General features: G+C 34.4%; 1 protein-coding gene across 1 annotated transcript in view; it reads left to right on the top strand.

Moving 5' to 3' along the window:
• The window catches only part of UHRF1BP1L (UHRF1 binding protein 1 like), a gene marked incomplete at its 5' end in the record, with an annotated part of 70,767 nt that extends 55,351 nt beyond the window's left edge, over positions 1-15,416 (top strand). Inside the window, 3 exon segments of the mRNA XM_032874157.1 lie at positions 10,947-11,140; positions 13,212-13,319; positions 13,321-15,416. Coding sequence (XP_032730048.1) covers positions 10,947-11,140; positions 13,212-13,319; positions 13,321-13,446 — 428 coding nt within the window.
• Positions 15,417-22,080: the final 6,664 nt, after the last annotated feature.

Below are 22,080 nucleotides of genomic sequence, written 5' to 3'. Positions count from 1 at the left end.
AGCGTCTGCCTTCTGCTCAGGTCATTATCCCAGGGTCCTGGGATTGAGCCCCATGTTAGGCTCCCTGCTCGGAGGTGGGAGGTCTTCCCTCTTCCTCCGCCCTTCCCCCTTCTTGTGCTCTCTCTCACTTACTCTATCTCTCTCAAATAAATAAGTCTTAAAAAAAATATCTAACAAAAGGCAGAAAATTAAAAATGGAATAAAAAGGAAGCATAGTAAGTAGAAAACATTAAATTAGAATATAGCAATAAAGTCAGTGTAGTAAATTTGAATGGTTTAAATTCCTTTGTTAAAATACAGAGGCACTAAGATAGTGTTAGGGGAAAAAATTCCAGGTATGTGTGGCAAGAAGATAGTCCTTCTAAATAAAATGACAAAAGCACTGAAAATAGGTGGTGGAAAAAAATATATACCAAAGGCTAAGAAAAAGGAAGTGAGTATTAGATAACATTAAATTTAAAACTAAAAGTAAAGAATGGGACAGAGAGGTGTTTTTTAGAGTTTATTTTTTAGAGCATTTTTAGGTTTATAGCAAAACTGAGTGGACAGTATAGAGATTTCCTGTATACCTGCTGTCCCCACAGATGCATTAGCCTCCCACCTGAGTTACTTGTGTTATAATTGATTGACACATCATCACTCAAAGTCCATAGTTTACATTATAGACATTCTTGGTGTTCTACATTGTTTGTCAGTTTGGATAAACATATCGTGATATATATCCACCAGTACAGTAATGTACAGAATAGTTTCACTGCCCTGAAAATCCTCTGTACTCTGTGTGTTTATCCTCCTTCCCCACCCCAGCCGCAGTGTTGTTATTACTGTCTCCGTAGTTTTACTTTTTCCAGAATGTCATATGCTTGGAATCATCTGTTATGTAGCCTTCCTAGATTGGCTTTTTTCATTAAGTAATATACATTAAAGATTCCTCCATTTTTTTTTTCAAGGCTTAATAGCTGATTTCTTTTTAGAGCTGAGTAATTATATGTTTTTATTTATCCATTCACCTATGCAGGAACATTGAGGTTTCTTCCAGTTTTAGGTAGTTGTAAATAAAACTACTATACATATCCATGTGGATGTTTTCAGCTCCCTTGTGTAAATACCAAGGAATGTGATTGCTGGATCTTATGATAAGAGTATGTTTAGTTTTGTAAGAAAGTGGCTGTACCATTTCATATTCATACCAGCAGTGAATGAGAGTTCTTATTGCTCCACATCCTCTCTAGCATTTCTTGTGTGTTCTGGATTTTGGCCATTCTAAATCATTGTGTAGTGGTAAGTTGTTTTAATTTGCATTTCCCTGATGGTATATGATGTAGAGCATCTTTTCATAAGCTTATTTGCCATCTGTATATTTTCTTTGGTGAAGTGCCTCTTAAAGGTGTTGGCTCCAAAGAAAGATTTCATATTGATAAAAGACCTCCGAAAACACACGCCATTCATAAACCTTGATCCATCTAACAACATAATTGAAAAAATATAGAGCAAACCTGTTTGGAATCATATCTTAAGATACTATAATTTTATTGAGAAAATTTAACATTCTTCAGAGTACATTTAAAAATATTCAAGAAATAAGTACATAAAAATCAGTTATGGGGAATTTGAATAACATGTTTAACAGCTCTAATTTTATGTATGTATGTGTTTATACATGTATATGTGCATGTGTCTATATGAGTATATATTTGGGTTCAAAAACAGGTAACTTTAAATGCCTATGAAACTTCTGTTTATTGAATCTCAAGGAAATATAACAACGTGCAGACCATTTCTCTCCTTTGAATGAAATTGGGTTTGTCATTAACACGAAAGAGTAGCAGAAAATAAAATATTGATTTTAATATTATATTAAATAATGATAAATTGATAGATTTTAAGACATCCTTGAAGTAGTTCTTGGGGAATTATTGGCAATGGAGTGAGAATAGATTATTTCTAAGGCTTCCCCACTATAAAATTCTGTTACTCAAGATTGATTCTTGGTATTTCTGCCATCCCTGAATGCAGAACCTAACTTACCAAATAATTACTGTTTGCCAAAGAAAACAAACACAATATTTGTTGTATATAAGAGGTTTGTAATACCTGGAAAAATGCACTTGCATACACATATTGGAGAAATAGAATTAAGTATCATTTCGATGAATAAAATCTAATTTAAAGATCTAACTGTTTTACGTGACTTTTGATCTTGGGGCTGTGAGTTCAAGCCCCATGTTGAATGTAGAGGTCACTTAAAAAAGATTTTTTTTTTTCAATTAAACAAACAGAAGAAATCAAGGTGCTTTGGAATTTCTTCACCTTGAGTGTTTTCCCCTTCATTTCTTATCTATTTTTACAGTTAGGTATATATTTTGCCAATTGCATACTGTATTTTAATGCATTAGTTAAAGGCAAAAACAAATCACTGATCAGGCAAAGATATATATTTGCATGAAGATCATTTCGGTATGGAAATTCTGTTTGCATTTGTCTTCTAAAAAGTTGTGTGTTCACTCGGCATCAGGGAAATACAAATCAAAACCACAATGAGATAGCACCTCACACCAGTCAGAATGGCTAAAATTAAGAAGTCAGGAAATGACAGATGCTGGCGAGGATGCGGAGAAAGGGGGAGCCCTCCTACACTGTTGGTGGGAATGCAAGCTGGTGCAACCACGTTGGAAAACAGCATGGAGGTTCCTCAAAAAGTTGAAAGTAGAGCTACCCTACGACCCAGCAGTTGCACTACTGGGTATTTACCCTAAAGATACAAAGGTAGTGATCTGAAGGGGCACGTGCACCCGAATGTTTATAGCTGCAATGTCCACAATAGCCAAACTATGGAAAGAACCTAGATGTCCATCAACAGATGAATGGATAAAGAAGATGTGGTATATATCTATACGATGGAATACTATGCAGCCATCAAAAGAAATGAAATCTTGCCATTTGCGACGACATAGATGGAACTAGAGGGTGTTAGGCTTAGCGAAATAAGTCAGTCGGAGAAAGACAACTATCATATGACTCCCTGATATGAGGAAGTGGAGATGCAACGTGGGGGGTTTGGGGGTAGGAAAAGAATAAATGAAACAAGATGGGATTGGGAGGGAGATAAACCATAAGAAACTCTTAATCTCACAAAACAAACTGAAGGTTGCTGGGGGTGGGGGGAATTGGGAGACGGTGGGTGGGTTATGGACTTTGGGGAGGATATGTGCTATGGTGAGTGCTGTGAAGTGTGTAAACCTGGCGACTCACAGACCTGTACCCCTAGGGCTAATGATACATTATATGTTTATAAAAAATTATTTTTAAAAAAAGTGTGAGTTTCAAAATCACATCTGAATTATTAGTCTACCCTAATGAAGGCAAGATAATATCTTTTTATTTTTTCATTATGTCATGTTTCACATATATTTACCTCATTTCTACATTTTGGAAAACTAGAAGCTGATCTTCATTAAATGTATTATATTTTATGAATATTTTTTTCTTATGTCTTTAAATTGACGCTTATTTGGGTCTTTTCAGCAAAGCATTTTAGGTAGTGATGACATGTTAGAAGAAAAGGCATATCCTAGATTTTTAAAAAATATAAACTCAAAGTGTGAGAACTCAGGCATCAAAATATCAAGACTCAGAGTACTATATGAATTTAAACAGCAGCTCTCATACATGTAAATTATTGTAGATATACCTTTCAGAAACTTATTGGGATGATGGAAAAGTATGTTGTGTTATTCAGGATATTAGCATTGTACAAAATCCAGGATAATTTATTTTAAAGTTGTTTTCCATTGGCACTGGAAAGAGCATATTTTAAGCCTAAGCAGATATGCTTTGTTTTTATATAGAGTGTCTCATATTTTATTTTAATGTGTTCCTAAAAGCAGTGTCATGAAGCAGATTGTTAATATTTGATGACTGATGTTATGTTATTTTTCTTATGATGTGGAAATTAATTGCATTAGTCTTCAGTGCATGAAGTATATAATGTAACACATAGCCTAGTATATCACCCATATAGCTAGTATGGTAATGTATTATAAATATGACTAAAACTAATACATCAGACATAATAAATCACTATTAACAACTTTATGTGCTGCTTAGAAGTTATAGGGGCATTGGGGGATGATTTGAATGGCCTGACTTTCTCAACAGCTCTTTAAGAAATGGTAAGCTATGCTGTTTTTTTTCCTCCCCTGAAGCAGATGTATTTAGCAAGGAAGAGAATTGAAAAGAATCTTATTGGTAGCTATTTCAAAATTAGTTGTAGGTGTTTGTTGCTGTGATAACGAAATGGCAGCTTACCTGATATTCTTCTTCGTTTCTTCCTGTTCTTTGAGTTTATTCTGAGGTATACTAGCAGCTGCTCTAATGTGATTAAATAAGATCTAATCATAAAGGAATAAGTACTTTCATACCTATTTTGCTGCTTATCATAGTACTTCACACTTTCTTGGGACATTCTTAAATACAATTAGCAGTTTTTAAATAACCGCTTTAAATTGGAGAGACAGTAATTTTTCAAAAAATTACAATACTAAACTACAGTTTATTTCTTGTTCCAGTGAAATATGACTAATTAGATATTAATAAGACTACTAATAAGAGAAAAAGAAAATGTTTGTTGGTGAGTGTATATATGTATATGATGTATGTATATATACCATGCCATGTATATATGGTTCTATTAGTTACTTTTAATAGTAGTGTACTGGCTCACAGCATTTTTCCAACCCAGTACAGGTGGGGCCTGGCATACTCCCATGCGAAGCAATGGCTATTATGGCACTGATTCTCAACCAAAAGGATTGTGAGGAAGGGACTACTAGATTTTATAAGAATGCTATAGGAGAGTGGTGCTGTACATTTAAAGGTCTGTGGTATGCAACTCTGCCATTCACTTTCCTAGAATTATTGCTGTAATGGTTCCTAGCTGGGAAGGTTATGAAACCTGGTGAACTGTGTAAAACCTAAACTCTGAAGAGTCTGTATGACCAGAGAAGAAAAATGAATAGAAATCTTCTATTGGAATAAACAAATAACTAGTAAAGTCTATATTTAAAAGTCAAATATTTATCAATACCTACTGTGGTATTATTAATGATTAACATTTGAATAATGCTTGCCAATTTATAACGTTCTTTTACATTAAGTATTAACTAATTTCATTCTTACCAGACCCTTTGAGATAATTGAGGCAAGTATTCTTATCACCTCCGTTTTGCAAATGAAGAAATTTAAGTTTAGATGTGTCAAGTAACTTCTTCAAGTTGAAGGAGCCTGTGCTGGGGGATAAGTATGTTACTGTAAGATACTGTACATTTCATCTATGAATGGCATAGATTTGTTCATGAAAATTTGTCCTAAAAACTTGAAGGAAACTCTTTTAAAGCAAATAAAAAGAAATAGGCCTTTCTACTGTAATAGACTCCAGTCACCGGCTTCAATCACAGTTTTTCTGTCTTCCCCTCTCTTTCCAGTCCTCCTCTTTACATTCTTCCTGCTGCCCCTTCTTTCCCATTTCCTTCCTTTTTTTCTCTTCCTTTTCTCTTCCTATCTCCTCCTCCCTAAATACCCTCCCTCTTTAATTCCCCTCACCCTGTACATCCCTCTTTCTTTCTTCCCATCCTTCCTCCCCTACCTTCTCCACTCTCCCTCTTCCGCCTCCTCTCATTCCTTTTTCCTCTCTCCGCATATGTCTTCCTCTTCCCTTCTATCCTTCTCCTACCCATTTCTCTCCTCATTCCATCTCACAGTGATTGAAATAAATGGGTTTCAGAATTACTTAGTGTTTTTTTCATTATTATTAGTATCCCATGAGTAGTGGGATGTAAGCTAAATAGAATTAGGTCCTGGGTCCTCTACTATCCTAACTATAGTCAATGTAACCCAGCTCTTATCTTTAGTTTATATTAGCATTCCAGGTCAGATTTCATTTAAAAGAAGTTTTGTTCCTTTAAAAGTTTGAGAATGAAAGTATGTTATAAATTACTAAATTATTAGTTTTTTATGGTTGAAAGACTGGAGAACTTGGCTTTCCCATGGCATAGTGTTTAGGTTTCTCTTATAGTCACTACCAAGCTGAATGGTATGCTAGTCTGAACCAGTACAACAGTTTTTGTAGTTTTTTCTACTTATACTATTAAAAACATAATCGATGCAAGACAATATTATAAAAAATAGTTTCTGATTTGAGACCACTGTAAAATGAAGCCAAGAACAGACCAAAACTGAACTTGATGGCACTTAACCATGTAGATAGAACTATTCCATTATATATATATCTATATATAATGGAATCTGTCTATATATATATATATATATATATATATATATATATATATATACAGAATAGGGGTAAAATTGAGAGAATCTTCATGGAGGGTAATTTGGCAGTATGAACATAAGCTTTAAAAAATGTTTGTTTTTTACTTTAACTATCCACTTCTTGGAATCTTTTTAAGGAGAATACTATGTTAAGCAGATACTACTTTTCAGTCCATTCAATATAATTTGATTTGGCAAACTGCCGTTCGCTCATTTCATGTTATTTTGGTGGACTGTTAATCATGTGACCCTATCACAAAAGTGGGAATAGGGTATAGCTTGACCAATCAAAAGACTTCAACCTTTGGGACATAGTGACATGAGTTGACTGTGACCCAAGTGTTGAGTCTTTTTGATGTATTGGTAAGGACAGTGAGAGAGAAAGGGTCACAGGCTGTAGAACTTACTTATTTGGGGGTCACTGGTAACCACATTTGTCATCATGTAACTGGTCCGACACAAAGGAAAAGAAACGTGGACTTGAGAAATAGGTTCCTAAAATGATAGTCCTGAAGACATTTTATGAACCCCAGTATCCAGCCATGACTGAATGCACCATCACTTGGACTCCCTGTTCAAGTCAAATAGTCTTCCTTTTTTATTTAAAACTTTTTTTTTTTTTTTTTTTCAGTTGAAGCAGAGTTGACACATAATGTTACATTAGTTTTAGGTGCATTTTCTTTTTTAAAAGTAAGTTTTGAGTTGGGCTTCTATTCCCTGGCAACCAAAGTGCTCTATGTGTAATCCAAAAAGTAAGAAAATATGTTGATGTGTGAAGATACTCACTGCTTTGTGTTTTATAATTATTTTTTAATAAAAACATTTTTGAGATATAATTCACATACCATACCATTCATCCAATTAAAATACATAACTCAGTGGTATTTAGTATGCTTACAAATGGTACAATCATCACCACAGCTTTAGAACATTTTCTTTACCCTAAAAAAACCCCATCCCTACCAGCAGTCTCTCCCTAATCCTTCTCCTGCCATAGGCAACCACTACTTTACTTTTCATCTCAATAGATTTGCCCATCCTGGATACCTCATAAAAGTGAAATCATAGGGGGCGCCTGGGTGGCTCAGTGGGTTAAGCTGCTGCCTTCGGCTCAGGTCGTGATCTCGGGGTCCTGGGATCGAGTCCCACATCGGGCTCTCTGCTCGGCAGGGAGCCTGCTTCTCTCTCTCTCTCTCTCTGCCTGCCTCTCTGTCTACTTGTGATCTCTCTCTGTCAAATCAATAAATAAAATCTTTAAAAAAAAAAAAAGTGAAATCATACAATATTATTGTCTTTTGTGGCTTCTTTTTCTTGATATTTTCTAAATTCATTAGTGTTGTTGCATATATTAGTATTTCATTCCTTTGTATGGCCAAATAATATAATATTTGTTATATGGGGCATACTGCATTTTGTTTATCCAGCCATTGCTTGATGGACATTTGGGTCATTTCTGCTTTTTGGCTATTATGAATTATACTGCTATAAATGTTTGTATGAGTTTGTTTCTCTTGGGTGTATATCTAAGAATAGAATTATTGGGACATATGGTAAATTTTTAATCTTCTGAGGAATTGCCAGACTGTTCTCCAAAGTGGCTGCATCATTCTGCATATTTACCAGTGCTTGAGGGTTCCAACTTCACCTGTTTGCCAACAGTTATTATTAAATGACTTTTTGATTATAGGCATTTGTGGGTATGAAGTGTTTATCATTATAGTTTTGGGTTTGTTTATTTTTTTTTATTATGATAAGTGTATTCTTGAAGCCCCATCACCTGTTTCACCCATCCCCCCTCCCACCTCTCCTGTGGTAGCCATCAGTTTGTTCTATACACTCAAGAGTTTGTTTCTTGGTTTGTCAGTCTCTCTTTTTTTCTTTGCTCATTTGTTTTGTTTCTTAAATTTCACATATGTGTGAGATTGCATGGCATTTGTCTTTGAGTGACTTATTTTGTTGAGCATTATACTGTCCAGCTCTAGCCGTGTCATTGCAAATGGCAAGATTTCTTTCTTTTTTACTGCTAATAATATTCCATTCTAGTATAGACCACATCTTCTTTATCCATTCATCTATCCATGGACATTTGGGCTGCTTCCATAGTTTGGCTATTGTAAATAATGTTTCAATAAACTTATTAGTAGTGCATGTATCCCTTTGAATTAGTGTTTTTGTATTTTGGGGGGTAAATACCCAGTACTGTGATTACTGGGTCAAAGGCTAGTTCTATTTTTAACTTTTTGAGAAACTTCCATACCGTTTTCCACATTGGCTGCACCAGGTTGCATTATCTCCATCAGTGTACAGTGTTTCTTTTTCTCTACATCCTCAACACTTACTATTTCTTGTGTGTTTGATTTTAGCCATTCTGACAGGTATGAGGTGATATCTCATTATAGTTTTGGTTTGCATTTCCATGATAATGATGAGTGATGTTGGGCATCTTTTCATGTCTCTTGGCCATCTGAATGTCTTCTTTGAAGAAATGTCTGTTCAGTTCATTTCTTCTGCCATTTTTTCATTGGATTATTTGGATTTTGGGTGTTGGGTTGTATCACTTCTTTATATATTTTGGATACTAACCCTTTATCGGCAATGTCATTTGCAAATATCTTCTCCTAAGGGTGCCTGGGTGGCACAGTTGGTTAGGTGTCCTACTTTTGGTTTCAGCTCAGGTCATGATCTCAGAGTGGTGAGATCAAGCCCCACCTCTGGCTCCATGCTTAGTGCAGAGTCTGCTTGAGATTCTCTCTCCCTCTCTCCCTGCTGCCCTTCCTCCCCTGCTCATACACTTGCTTGCTCTCTCTCAAATAAATAAATAAATAATAAGTAAATAAATAAATCTTTTCCCATTCCCTAGGATGCCTTTTAGTTTTGTTGATTGTTTCCTTTGCTGTGCAGAAACTTTTTATTTTGATGTAGTCCCAATAGTTTATTTTTGCTTTTGTTTCCCTTGCCTCAGAAGACTTATCTAGAAAAACGTTGCTATGGCTGATGTCAAAGAGACTACTGAAAACTTGTAGTTTTCTGAGCATAAATTTTATACTTTCTTTTGTTAAATTTATTTTTAAGTATTTTATTCCTTTTGATGACATTTTAAATAAATTGTTTTTTAATTTCAGTTTTGATTGTTCATTGCAAGTATTTAGAATTAACAGTTGATTTTTGTATATTGACCTTGTATCTTGCAAGGAAATCTGAAATCATTTGTTAGTTCTAAGAGTTTTTTAGTGGACTCTTTAGTTTTTTGGGTTTTTTTTTTATATATACAAGATCATATCATCTGTGAATAAAGATAGTTTCATTTTATCTTTTCTAATCAGGATTCCTTTTACTTTGTTTGTCTAATTACATTGGCTAGAACCTCTGGGACAAGGTTGAGTAAAAATGTTGAGAACAAATATCTTTGTCTTATTCCTGATCTTAGTGGGAAAACATTCAGTTTCTTACCATTAAGTATGGTATTAACTGTGGGTTTTTTGTAGATGCTCTGTATCAAGTTGAGGAAGTTTCCTTCTGTTCCTAGTCTGCAGAGTGTTTTTACCATGGGAAAGTGTTGATTTTATTAAATTTTCTTTGCATCTATTGAGATGATCATGTGGCTCTTATTTTATTGTATTGATGTGATGTGTTACATTAATTGACTTTTGGATATTAAATTACTCTTAACATTCCTGGGATAAATTTCACTTGACCATGGTATATAATTTTTTATATACATTGCTGGGTTCAGTTTGCTAATATTTTGTTGAGGATTTTTATGTTCATATTTATAAGGATATTGATTTTAGTTTTCTTGTGATTTCTTTGGCTTCACATAATGAATTCAGAAATGCTTCTCCTCAATTTTTAGAAAAGTTTGTAAAGATTTGTAATTAATTATTATTTAAACCTTTGATATAATTCACCATTGAAGCCTCCTGGGCCTGGACTTTTCTTTGTGGTCAGTTTTTTTTATTCTTTTTTTTTTTTTTTTTTTTTTTTTAAAGATTTTATTTATTTATTTGCCAGAGACAGAGGGAGAGAGAGTGAGCAAGCACAGGCAGACAGAGAGGCAGGCAGAGGCAGAGGGAGAAGCAGGCTTCCCGCCAAGCAAGGAGCCCGATGTGGGACTCGATCCCAGGACGCTGGGATCATGACCTGAGCCGAAAGCAGCCGCTCAACCAACTGAGCCACCCAGGCGTCCCAGTTTTTTTTTATTCTTATTTCAACCTCTTTATTTGCTATATGTGTATTTGCATTGTCCATTTCTTTTTGAGTCCATTTTAGTAGTTTGCTAATTATTCTGTTTCATGTAAGTTATCTAATTTATTGACATACAATTGTTCATCGTATTTCTTTAAGTCATTTTTATTTCTGTAAGATTGATAGTAATGTAACCTTTTTAATTTCTGATTCTGGTAACTTCTTTTTTTTTGTCAGTTTAAACTTTCATTGACTTTGTTTATTGTTTCAGTAAACAAGATTTTTTGTTTATTGACTTTATTGCTTTTCTGTTTAATAATAATGTCTTCATACTAATAGAGATATATTTTTAAAAGTACTTTTTAACAATAGAACTTAGTATTTATCATATATTTTACAATGTTATTTGAGCATTTTGTTTGTTTGATCAGATTCTCAGATGCTTAACACTGGAAATGATTTGAAAAAAAAAGTCAAAAGTGACTCACTGCTGCTTACCAGTGAAAAGTATGATCTGAAGAAACAACACAGTGTCACTCAAGCCACTCAGACGAGTCCAGAGGTTCCTTGGCCTTCTCAGTCAGTTAACTTTCCTGAATGCTGCTTTGATTTTACTAGGGAACAGGTAATGGGAAAATTAATTTATTCTCATTCAGTTTGAGCAATTAAAATATTAGATACGAAAAAGTTAAAACATTATTTATTTACTTATTTGAATAATGTTTCTTGAGTGCTTGTTCATGAGTGTTTGCCTAGACACTGTGTTAGATGCTATAGAAATAGTGTTGAATGAGACTGGGATATTCCGTCTTCACAGAGGTTGTAGTCTAGGAGAATACTAGTTCTTGGAATCTGGAAAAGATTCCTGGAGGATATTTATTTTTTCATCTTATTATTAACTTTGCAAAAGTATTGTAATATTTCAGAACATTGGAAAATATTTTTAAACAACTTTAATACAGTCTAACTTTCTGCAGTGCTATCAATATATTTTTAAAAGTTTTTCCTCTCAGGCTCTTTTCCATAATCTTCCAAAACAATTATTATTCTAGTATATATACTATATTTTGTTACCTTAACATGGTTTAACAAATATTTTTCCATATTGCTACATAAGCTTCATATTTATTGTTAATGGCAGAGTAACATGGTTGTGAATATACTGTCATTTCTTATCCTTCCTCTTAATATTTGTTAATATTTTAACATTTGAGCTGTTCTTTTTTTATTACAATATCTAGCAGAATTTTAATTCTCTATGGTAGAACCAAAGAATGAGTTCATTCATCTGTTCACCAGGATTTTTTGGATGTCAACTTTGAGCTAAGAATGTAAAATTGAACAGTATATCATCCCTATCAAGAAACTCAAAAGTCTAGTAGGAAAGTTGGGGGTGTGTAATTTGAGGTCATAACATACCATATCAAGTGTTGTGCTGGAGACTGGAGAAATATAGGGAAATACCCAACTTGGTCTATAAGGCAGGAATTCTTAGGCTGGGACTAAAAGAAGTCTGAGAGGGGCACCTGGGTGGCTCAATGGGTTAAGCCTCTGCCTTCAGCTCAGGTCATGATCTCAGGGTCCTGGGATCGGGCCCCGCATCGGCCTCTTTGCTGAGCAGGGAGCCTGCTTCCCCCCCTCTCTCTGCCTGCCTCTCTACCTACTTGTGATCTCTCGCTGTCTGTTGAATAAATAAAATCTTTTAAAAAGAAATAAAAGAAGACTGAGAACTCTTTGAAATTAAATGTATATATATTAATATATTTGTATAAATGTATTTTTGGGGGGAGAAAGTTCTTATTTTTATCATTAAATCTTCATGGTTAGGGTTTAGGGAATAGTTCCAAGAGGATAATGTACTTGAACTGAGTCTTTTCTTTTTTTTAAAGATTTTATTTATTTATTTGACAGTGAGAAACATAGCGAGAAAGGAAACACAAGCAGAGGAGTAGGAGAGGGAAAAGCAGGCTTCCTGCCAAGCAGGGAGCCTAATGTGGGGCTCAATCCCAGGACCCTAGGATCATGACATGAGCCGAAGGCGGACGCTTAACGACTGAGCTACCCAGGCACCCCTGAGCTGAGTCTTAATGTGGGGAGGGAGATCTTTTGGCCATCTAGATGAAAATATTTAAAGAGAATATTCATAATATAGGTCAGAGATATTCAGAATATGGGTCTGTAGCTCAAGACAGAGGTTCTTGCTGGATCAAGTTATGTGATAGAGCCATAGGAGTAGATGAGATCATCTAAGAGAGTTACTCAATTGATAAGATGACCAATTATGGAATCTAACGGTGTAGTAAAATTTAAGGGTTCATAAACAGCAGAGGAAAAGAAGAAATGTCTGTAGGTAGAAAGAGATAACGAAACAGCTGAGGCGTGAAAGTCAAAAGAGAGAGGCTTAGGAAGGAGGAGCAAGGTCAGCAGTGTGTAAACCACAGAGATGTCCAGAGAAACTGAAATTAAACAAAATCACCAATAGATTTGGAAATTAGGAGTGAATTCTTGTTTTAAATTGCTGAGTCAAAACTTAGGAACATTTTAAAGTGCTTCTCCAAGCAATTTCAGCTTAAGTCACTCTCTCCAGCATTGGGTATTTTTACTACCCCACGTGTCACACCTTTAGATGCTATGTGAATAGTCTGTATTTTCTTAAAATGATAAAATTCTCTTGTTTTCCAAATTTATCATTTCAGCTCATGGAAGAGAATGAATCTCTTAAACAGGAATTGGCCAAAGCTAAAATGGCTCTTGCAGAGGCTCACTTGGAAAAAGATGCTCTTCTTCATCATATAAAGAAGATGACAGTTGAATAGCAGGAATGGCAGTCAAAAATTCAAATTAGAGCTCTGGAGTAGGGAGGTTATATTTATAATGTTATGTTACCAGTTAGTGAAAGACTTTCCTTTTCATGAAAAGATAATAAAATAAAATACAATGTGATGAAGTAGTGACTGTTCCAAAGCCAGTTTGGAAGGTATTAGGTACGGCATTACAATCTTCTGGTTTGTGTTTTGGGGTTTAATCAAACTCTTTTAAACTGGTGTGATAGAGGGAAGTCAACAAATACTGTAAAATAATCACATGCCTAATGGAAAGATGTCATTTCCTAATTTTGATATCACATTATAGGCACTTTTTAAAAAGAAAAATGGAAATCTGTTGTGTTCTCACAGATTGCTGATTTTATTTATCACTATTTGTTAATAATTTACTATTATTTACAAAGATTCAAATGCTTTTAGGGCTAATGTAATTTAAAAGGAGGCTTACATTTTAAATGTTATTAGAATTATGTACTTAAATCTATAATTATTTAATTACTGTGGAAAAGTCCAATCAAGTTAATAAATTATATTGACTGGGCTCAAAAATTTGAAAATCATCACCCTACTGATCTTAGAACGTAACTTGAGAATGTGAAAAAGAAATCATTTAAAATGATGAATAAACTGTATAAGTTAAAGATAATAATTTTCAACTAAAAGGATCATACAAATGTAAAAATAAAAAGCACAAACTGTAAAAAAGCAAAACATTACAGTATATGGCCAACTGATTTAAAAAATATTACTTGTACATTCCTTTAAACAGTTATTGTTAGAAGTAAAAGAGTAATTTAACAATCCTAAATTTGGCAGCATTTGTAACTATAAAAATTTTAATTAGTACTATTTATATTATTTATCTTTTCTCTGTTTAAGGAGGGGAATGTTTTCAGAGAATTTTTTTTCATATACATAAAATAATTTCATACCATTCTTGTAGTACCATTAGGCAGATGTTTGCACATACTGTATTTATAAAGCTAGTTTTGATTAAAGGTGTATGTGACATAAATACTATCTTCTATAATAAGAATAATTGGTAAACTTTGAATTCTATTTTCTAGGGATTGTTAAGGTTGAAACCAACACGAGAGAGAAAATCATGTGTTATGAAATAAGTTTGAGTGTTTAAGAAACAGACATTTTTAAAGATTTACAATATATTTCTGATAGAATTAAATTAAGTGGGTCTATTTTAAAATTAACATTCTTAAAACAAATATATCCAAGCTATAACATGAAACAGCTCAGACTACTCTTTCTTTAAGATACTTGAAAATTTTAAACAACATTATGATACTTTATGGTGCTTTGCTTGTTAGGCATGACTTATACAGCCATCCCTGTATCTGAATACTTAGATGAAAATACATCTTTCATTTACATTAAGTGTTGGGGTGATTTAGATTTCACTGAAAATAATACTGGCCTTTTTTTTCCCCCCCTTCTGTAACATCCATTTTCATTGACATTATTTAATAGTACAGACCCTGTTTTGGGAGCTAAGGTTACAGCAAAGAACAAATTAAATTACTTTTTTTTTTTTTTTAACTCAGAGTATTTTAAAAATCACATTAAACCATGTTAATCTAAAACTATATCCTAGTCTTAGATTAAAAGCAGAGGTCTAGTTAAAGATTTAAAACATATAGCTCATATCCATAGTTTAGAGTGCTTTTGATTTGTAGGTAAGTATTCAACAAAACAGCCTCTTATGGAAAAGCGGGATTGATGGGACATTAATATCTTCAGAGCTGACAGTTTCTCAGGATTGACCCCTTTGCTCCATAGAAGTTTTAAATTTATGGTATAATTATTTAGTGTTACAGAAGCTGAATGTTTCACTTATTCCTTTTCAGTTTACTTGGCCTTCTCAAGAAAAGTACATAAACAGTAGAGATAATTAACATGGATCTGAGCATTCTTGTATGCTTTGTTGGATTTTTTTAAATTTATAGTGAGTACTATTTTTATAGAGATTTAAAATTCATAAAGCACTTTGAAAAACATCTCATGTAATTCTCACAACAAATCTGGGAGGTAGGTATTACTCCTATATTAGAAGTTAAAAAACAGAACAAAACCCTAAAGCTTAAAATGAACAAGTGATTTGACTGAAATATTCACAATAACGTGACCTTTTGATTTAGATCCCAGTTATATACTTTTATTTTACCTTCCTCATTAATTCACAGATTTTGCCAGAGGTGGAGAGAGGAATCCCTTATTTTCTTTTGTCTGTTTTTCTTTTAAAGATAAATATATTTTTAATTTTGTGTGTGTGTGTGTGTGATGTGTGTATATTTTTTCAAACTATAGTGGGAGAATTTTTGTTTATGTTCTCCCCAGCGTTTTTCAGTGTGAGAAGTATAGGAATAACCCTATGATAAACTTACCAGAGTTATTTAATGACCATAAATTAGAAAAAAAATTGCCATATTTTTATTTTTTTCCCCCTAAATCTCTAGCAGAGATGTTAGTGATCAGGGAAGGAAATGGTAATCATATTTTGCCTTTTAATTTTATGTACATCATAAACATTTTCTTGGTATCTTGTATTTTTTTCTTTTTTCATTTTGTCCTGGAATTCCAAAAGACCACCATGTGACATTAGTTGTGATGAAGTATTATTTTAATTTAAGCTATGTAGGAATGGCTATGTGTGATTGCACAAAAATACATGTGGAATATTAACCAGAAACTCCTTTCTGGATTTTTATTGTAGTTGCTTGATATTTGTCACTATAGGAGATTGACTTCAAGTTTATTTTTAACCTATACAATAATCAAGGCATTTCCTATTTCTGTGAATGGTACCACTATCACCCTGGTTCCCAAACTAGTAACCTAGAACTACTCTTAAACACTTTCCCTAACTCTTCCCGCCCCCCTCCGTCAGTTTTTTACCAGGTCCTGTCACCTCAAATGTGTCTGCATCTTTCTGCTTCTCACCATCTCCCTAACTATAATCAGCACCATTTGTCTGCTTTACTGCAGTTGCCTCCTAACTCCTCTTCCTACAGCTGCTATGGCCCTCCTCTGATCCACCCTACTGCAGGCAGAATTCTCTTTTGAAGTGCAGTTTTAATTAAGGCAACTCACCTACCCCATCTCACCCCTTGAGACATTTTAATGGCTTTTTCTTGCTCTTAACATGAAAACAAAAATATTTATGTGACCTATGTATTAGAGCCAGTATTTACTTTTTAGTATAATTCTGGGCATTAAAAGAGTTAATGTCTCAAAATATTAAAACAGTGGCTCACACATAATTTTAAAAACACGCAATAGGGGCACTTGGGTGGCTCAGTTAATTGTCTGCCTTTGTTTGGGTCATGATTCCAGGGTCTTGGGATTGAGCCGCACATCAGGCTCCCTGCTCAGTGGGGAGCATGCTTCCTTCTCTCTCCCTCTACCATGTCTCCTACTTGTGCTCTCTGGTGTCTCTCTCCGTCAAATAAATAAAATCTTAAAAAAAAAAATAAAAAACAAAATAGGGCCGCCTGGGTGGCTCAGTGGGTTAAAGCCTCTGCCTTCGGCTCAGGTCACATGGTCTCAGAGTCCTGGGATCGAGCCCTGCATCAAGCCCCGCATTGGGCTCTCTGTTCTGCAGGGAGCCTGCTTCCTCCTCTCTCTCTGCCTTCCTCTCTGCCTACTTGTGATCTCTGTATGTCAAATAAATAAATAAAATCTTAAAAAAATTAAAAAAAAATTCAGTAGAGGTTAGTTGCTATTACTGCTGCTTAGCCTCATTGTACACCATGTTTCAGTTACTAATTGGTACTTCATTGCTCTTGAAGTATATGGAATAAGTGAAAATTAAACTGCTGCTTCTACCGAAGGAGCCTTTGTTCATGTTCCTTTGGCCTGAAATACCTTCCCCTGTTCATGGCCGAGTTGAATTCTTGTTTGTATTTCAGATCTTAGTTTATTCACTTCCTCAGGGAAGGATTCCTTAATTTCAGTCACGTAGTAAGACCCACTGTTGTATATTATCACATGAACACATACCTCTACTTAGCATTGAACATCTTTGTAATTTAATGTAGACTCGACTATAAACTCCATGAGGACAGGAACTGTGTTTTTGTTGCCTGTTCAATTTTGGATTCCTTATGCTTCATACATGCTTAGTACGTAGTAGGTGCTTAGTAAATACGTTGAAAGAATAAAGTGAGTGGATAAGGTATCAAGGATATTTTTTAGGTATTAAGTTTTACCTCTCAGTTGGAATGATTGGAGATGGAACATAGGAAGAAAGTAGGTGGTGGTAGTTATTTCAAGGGTCAGACTCTTTGAGTCCAAGGGGTAAGAAAAAGATGGGGAATGGAGAAATTTGCCATACTGTTTTCTTTAGATTTTTAATATCTGAACTTATAGTTGATTTATCTCAAACCATCACAAAATAGAAAATTACCACATCTCTTCATAAAACTGCTACAGTGCCAAAATGTCATCTGGCTTTGGTTGTAACATATGGTGTTGTGGCTGTCAAGATCTGACAGTCCTATCAGCTAAACAAAATGGAAATAAGGCCAAAAGAGTAGTGGCTGAAATAGTTTTAAATTTTGACAAATTGACCAATACCCAGGATTAGTTGTGCGTAATTCCTTAAAGTACAAACAATCTCATTTCAGCTTGTGCCTAGAGATGCTAAAAGTAAAATTTTTTTAAAGATTTTATTTATTTATTTGTCGGAGGGAAAGAGAGAGAAAGAGGGCCTGAGCAAGCAAAGCAGGGAGAGCAGCAGGCAGAGGGAGAAGCAGGCTCTCCGCTGAGCAAGAAGCCTCAGGACCTTGGGATCGTGACCTGAGCTGAAAGCAGACACTTAACCGACTAAGCCACCCAGGCATCCCAGGAAAGTAAATTTTGAGCTAGACTAAGTTTACTTTTAGAAAATGTAAAATACTAGGCGCCTGGGTGGGTCAGTGGGTTAAGCCTCTGCCTTCTGGTTAGGTCATGATCTCAGGGTCCTGGGACCTGGGATCGAGGCCTGGGATGGAGGCCCGCATGGACTCTCTGCTCAGCAGGGAGCCTGCTTCCCCCTCCCCCTCTGCCTGCCTCTCTGCCTACTTGTAATCTCTCTCTCTGTGTCAAATAAATAAATAAAATTTAAAAATAAATGTAAAATACTAAAAGCTGGAATTACACAGGATATAGAAACTAAAGCAATAATTTATGTTTTTAAAACATTCATTAAATTATTCACAATTTTTAAATTTTTGGCTGCCTTTTTTGAGAAATACAAAAATTAAGGTAACAGGAAGTAAAAATGTAAGCATGATAGTTTTTATCAACCATTAGATATTATCTAATGAATCACTGTATAGTGGAGGGAAATTCATGTTACTGTTACAATATTGAAATTTAGCATATATATTGCTAACACTAGTTTTGTCAGGTCTGAAATTTTGAAACTTAGGAAAAATATGAAATCTGCTTAATGTCTTTTTTTCTATTTGTATAATAAAACATGTGCGATAATTTTTTAGTCTTAGAAGAAAACATATCACTAAATCACCAAGAAGAATTAACTGTGTCTTAAAAGGTTTGAAACCATTTAGACAAAAAGGCAGTATATAAAAACGTAGAAATTAGATTTTATTTTCAATTTGCTCATATCATCAATCAAAAGTCAATTCATTCCTTACAAGTTATACTAAACAATGTTAAGTAATATTTCTCATTCTTAATTCTTTACTGTGTATATGAAAAAATATTTGCTCATTTAGTGAAGAAGTACTTGCACATTATGGGGATTAGGAGAGTACAGTGAGGTGATTTAGTCTTTATCTTGCAGCCATTCAGCAGAATTGTTTTGGCTGATAAGACAGAAAACTCAAATACTGACTCACAAATGTCATCAAGAATTAATGAGAATGAAAAATAGGTATACAGAAGCTTAAATGAGTATAGACCAGAAGTATCTCTACAGGATATGAGTCAAATTATAGGGGTCTGATCAAAGCCCATCATTCACACTTAAAATCACTCCATTTAAAATAGATACATGGTATAATCAGAGCAGGAAATTTTCAAAGTAACCATAGTAGACAAATACAATGTAAGGAAATACAGTGGATAGTATCTCAATAATAAAGCACTTGAAAAAGATGTATGGTAAACAATTCACTTGAATTAAAACTTAAAGCAAAAAATTGATATGGAAATTCTTAAATTTCATGTGCAAAAATTGACACATGCAGAAATTCAGTTCTTGAATAAATGATATGCCCACAACTATTAAAATTCTAATTTCAACATGAAAAGTGAGTTAGGACATTCCCTGCCATTGTAGACATTTTATTGGTATAGCAATAATGTGGTATCTTAGCATTCTGTCCAAATTCAGTATATTTGCTTCATAATACTTATTAGCATTATTAGCACAGCTATGATAATCATTTGCTGTTTTCTTCACACTGAAGTTATTTTTACTTTATCCCTTGCAGTTGAACAAGAGATTTTCCACATAAAACATTAGAGTTAACAAAGGCTAAAAGTCTAGAGAGGGATATGGAATAAGTTAATCAACTTTTTTATATCCCGTTTCTATAAATTTCCAGAATTTAAGGCATTCCCATATTATAGTATCAATATAAAAACATGCCAAGGCCAAGTATATCTTTACTAAAAGTGGTGAGTTTTTGCTGCAGTAGTACAGATATTTGAGAATTACTGTGAACATGTATGGAAGCCTTTTCCATAATTTTAGTAGGGCACAGTTAATACTTTGCAGTTTTTACATGTACCTTTAATATGTCCCCTCCCCACCTTTTGGCCTTCAGAATTTAATTTCTTGTAAAAGTACACTTTGCTGAGTAGGCTTTAACTTTGATTTTGTATTGGTCCACTTTTTGTGTAGCTTCATTAATATTCCCAGAGACCATTATAGTGTGATGAATTTTAGAAATTGAATCACAAATAATATAAAAATATACACTGATGATTCTACATTCATTTTTCCTTCCTGCTTGTACAATCAATATGGCAATATTAAGTCAAAAGATAAAATTGTGGAAGAGTTGGAAGGAAACTTAGGAGTCCTCTCATTGGCTTCCCACTCAATATCAGTCCAGAGTTTCCAATGGGGAGTCACCAAATTACAGCTGAAATTCCTAATGAGAAAACATTCTACCCCATAAACCTTTCTGTTTTAAGTAGTTCTAATTGGTCTTTTTTTTTTTTTCCCCATTCGTGAATTAGAATAGCTCCCTTTTACTACATGTTGGTCCTACAGTTTTCACTCACATTGCAAAAGCTTTATATCCCTTGCCAAGTCTCTTTTCTAGGCTTAGCATCCCTAATCTCTTACTCATTGAAAGACAGTTTCCAAAGACTGCATTATTTGTCATTTGGATGTACCCCAATTTGCCAGAGTCCCTCTTAAACTTTTGTCATTTAAATAAGTTTGGATGCTTCCATCTACAACTTAAAAGAAAACCCACCTAAAAGTAGTGATACCCTGAAAGTTTTAAAATAGAAATAGTTTATTTTTTTAGTATTACAAAACAATACATCTGGAGATAGGGTGGTTCTGGATGCTCAGTGATGTTATGAAGGATTATATTGTTTCTGCCATCCTCAGTGCAGGGGATTTTAGCCTCATACTTCTCATGTTTGCAAGGTGTCACTGCCATCTCCAAGAAAACCTCTACAAAGCCACATCCACAGGCGTGGGGAGAGGGGGGGTTAAGGTGGAGAAGGGTGTTTTTCCTCTTTTCCCTTTAAATAAAACTTTCCAGAAATTCCTCAGCAGATGCACCCTTTTATCTTATGTCAGAATACATTGCATTCCTGCCTAAACCACCTTTGGTTTAACTTGATCACTTTCAAGAGCGTGTAAGAGTGTTCCTAGCCAACATCTGTTGTTTCCTGACTTGTTAATTTAGCCATTCTGACTGGTGTGAGTTGATATTTCATTGTGGTTTTGATTTGTATTCCCTGATGCCAAGTGATGTGGAGCATTTTATCATGTGTCTTTTGGCCACTTGGATGTCTTTTTTGGAGAAATGTCTATTCATGTCTTCTGCCCATTTGTTGACAGAATATTTGTTCTCTGGGTGTTGAGTTTGATAAATTCTTTATAAATCTTTATCTGATATGTCATTTGCAAATATCTTCTCCCATTCCATAGGTTGCCTTTTAGTTTTGTTGACTGTTCCTTTTCTGTGCAGAAGCTTTTTATCTTGATGTCCCAATAGTTCATTTTTGCTTTTATTTCCTTTGCCCTTGGAGATGTATCTGGCAAGAAGTTGTTGTGGCTAAGGCTGAAGAGTTTGCTACCTGTGTTCTCTTCTAAGATTTTGATGGATTCCTGTCTCACATTTAGGTCTTTCATCCATTTTGAGTCTAGTTTTGGGTGCAGTGTAAGAAAATGGTCCAGTTTCATTCTTCTACATGTGGCTGTCCTGTTTTCCTAGCAGCATTTATTGAAGAGACTGTCCTTTTGCATTGGACATTCTTTCCTTCTTTATCAAAGATCCGTTGACCATGGAGTTGGGGTCCATTTCTGGGTTCTGTATTCTGTTCCACTGATCTGTCTGTTTTTGTGCCTGTGATAATTACAGCTTTGTAATATAGCTTAAGGTCTAGCATTGTGATGCCCCCAGCTTTGGATTTCTTTTACTGGGATTTTGGATTTTACTTTTACTGGGATTTTGGTTTGTATCTCCGTATTTTGTTTCCTATATAAGAGACTAATGCTTTCAAAAATTATTAGCTTATATTTTTGGAG

Source organism: Lontra canadensis, unplaced genomic scaffold (assembly GCF_010015895.1).
Source record: "Lontra canadensis isolate GAN:19392208 unplaced genomic scaffold, GSC_riverotter_1.0 scaffold52, whole genome shotgun sequence".
NCBI classification, from domain to species: domain Eukaryota; kingdom Metazoa; phylum Chordata; class Mammalia; order Carnivora; family Mustelidae; genus Lontra; species Lontra canadensis.
This window is presented reverse-complemented; position numbering and strand designations above follow the sequence as displayed.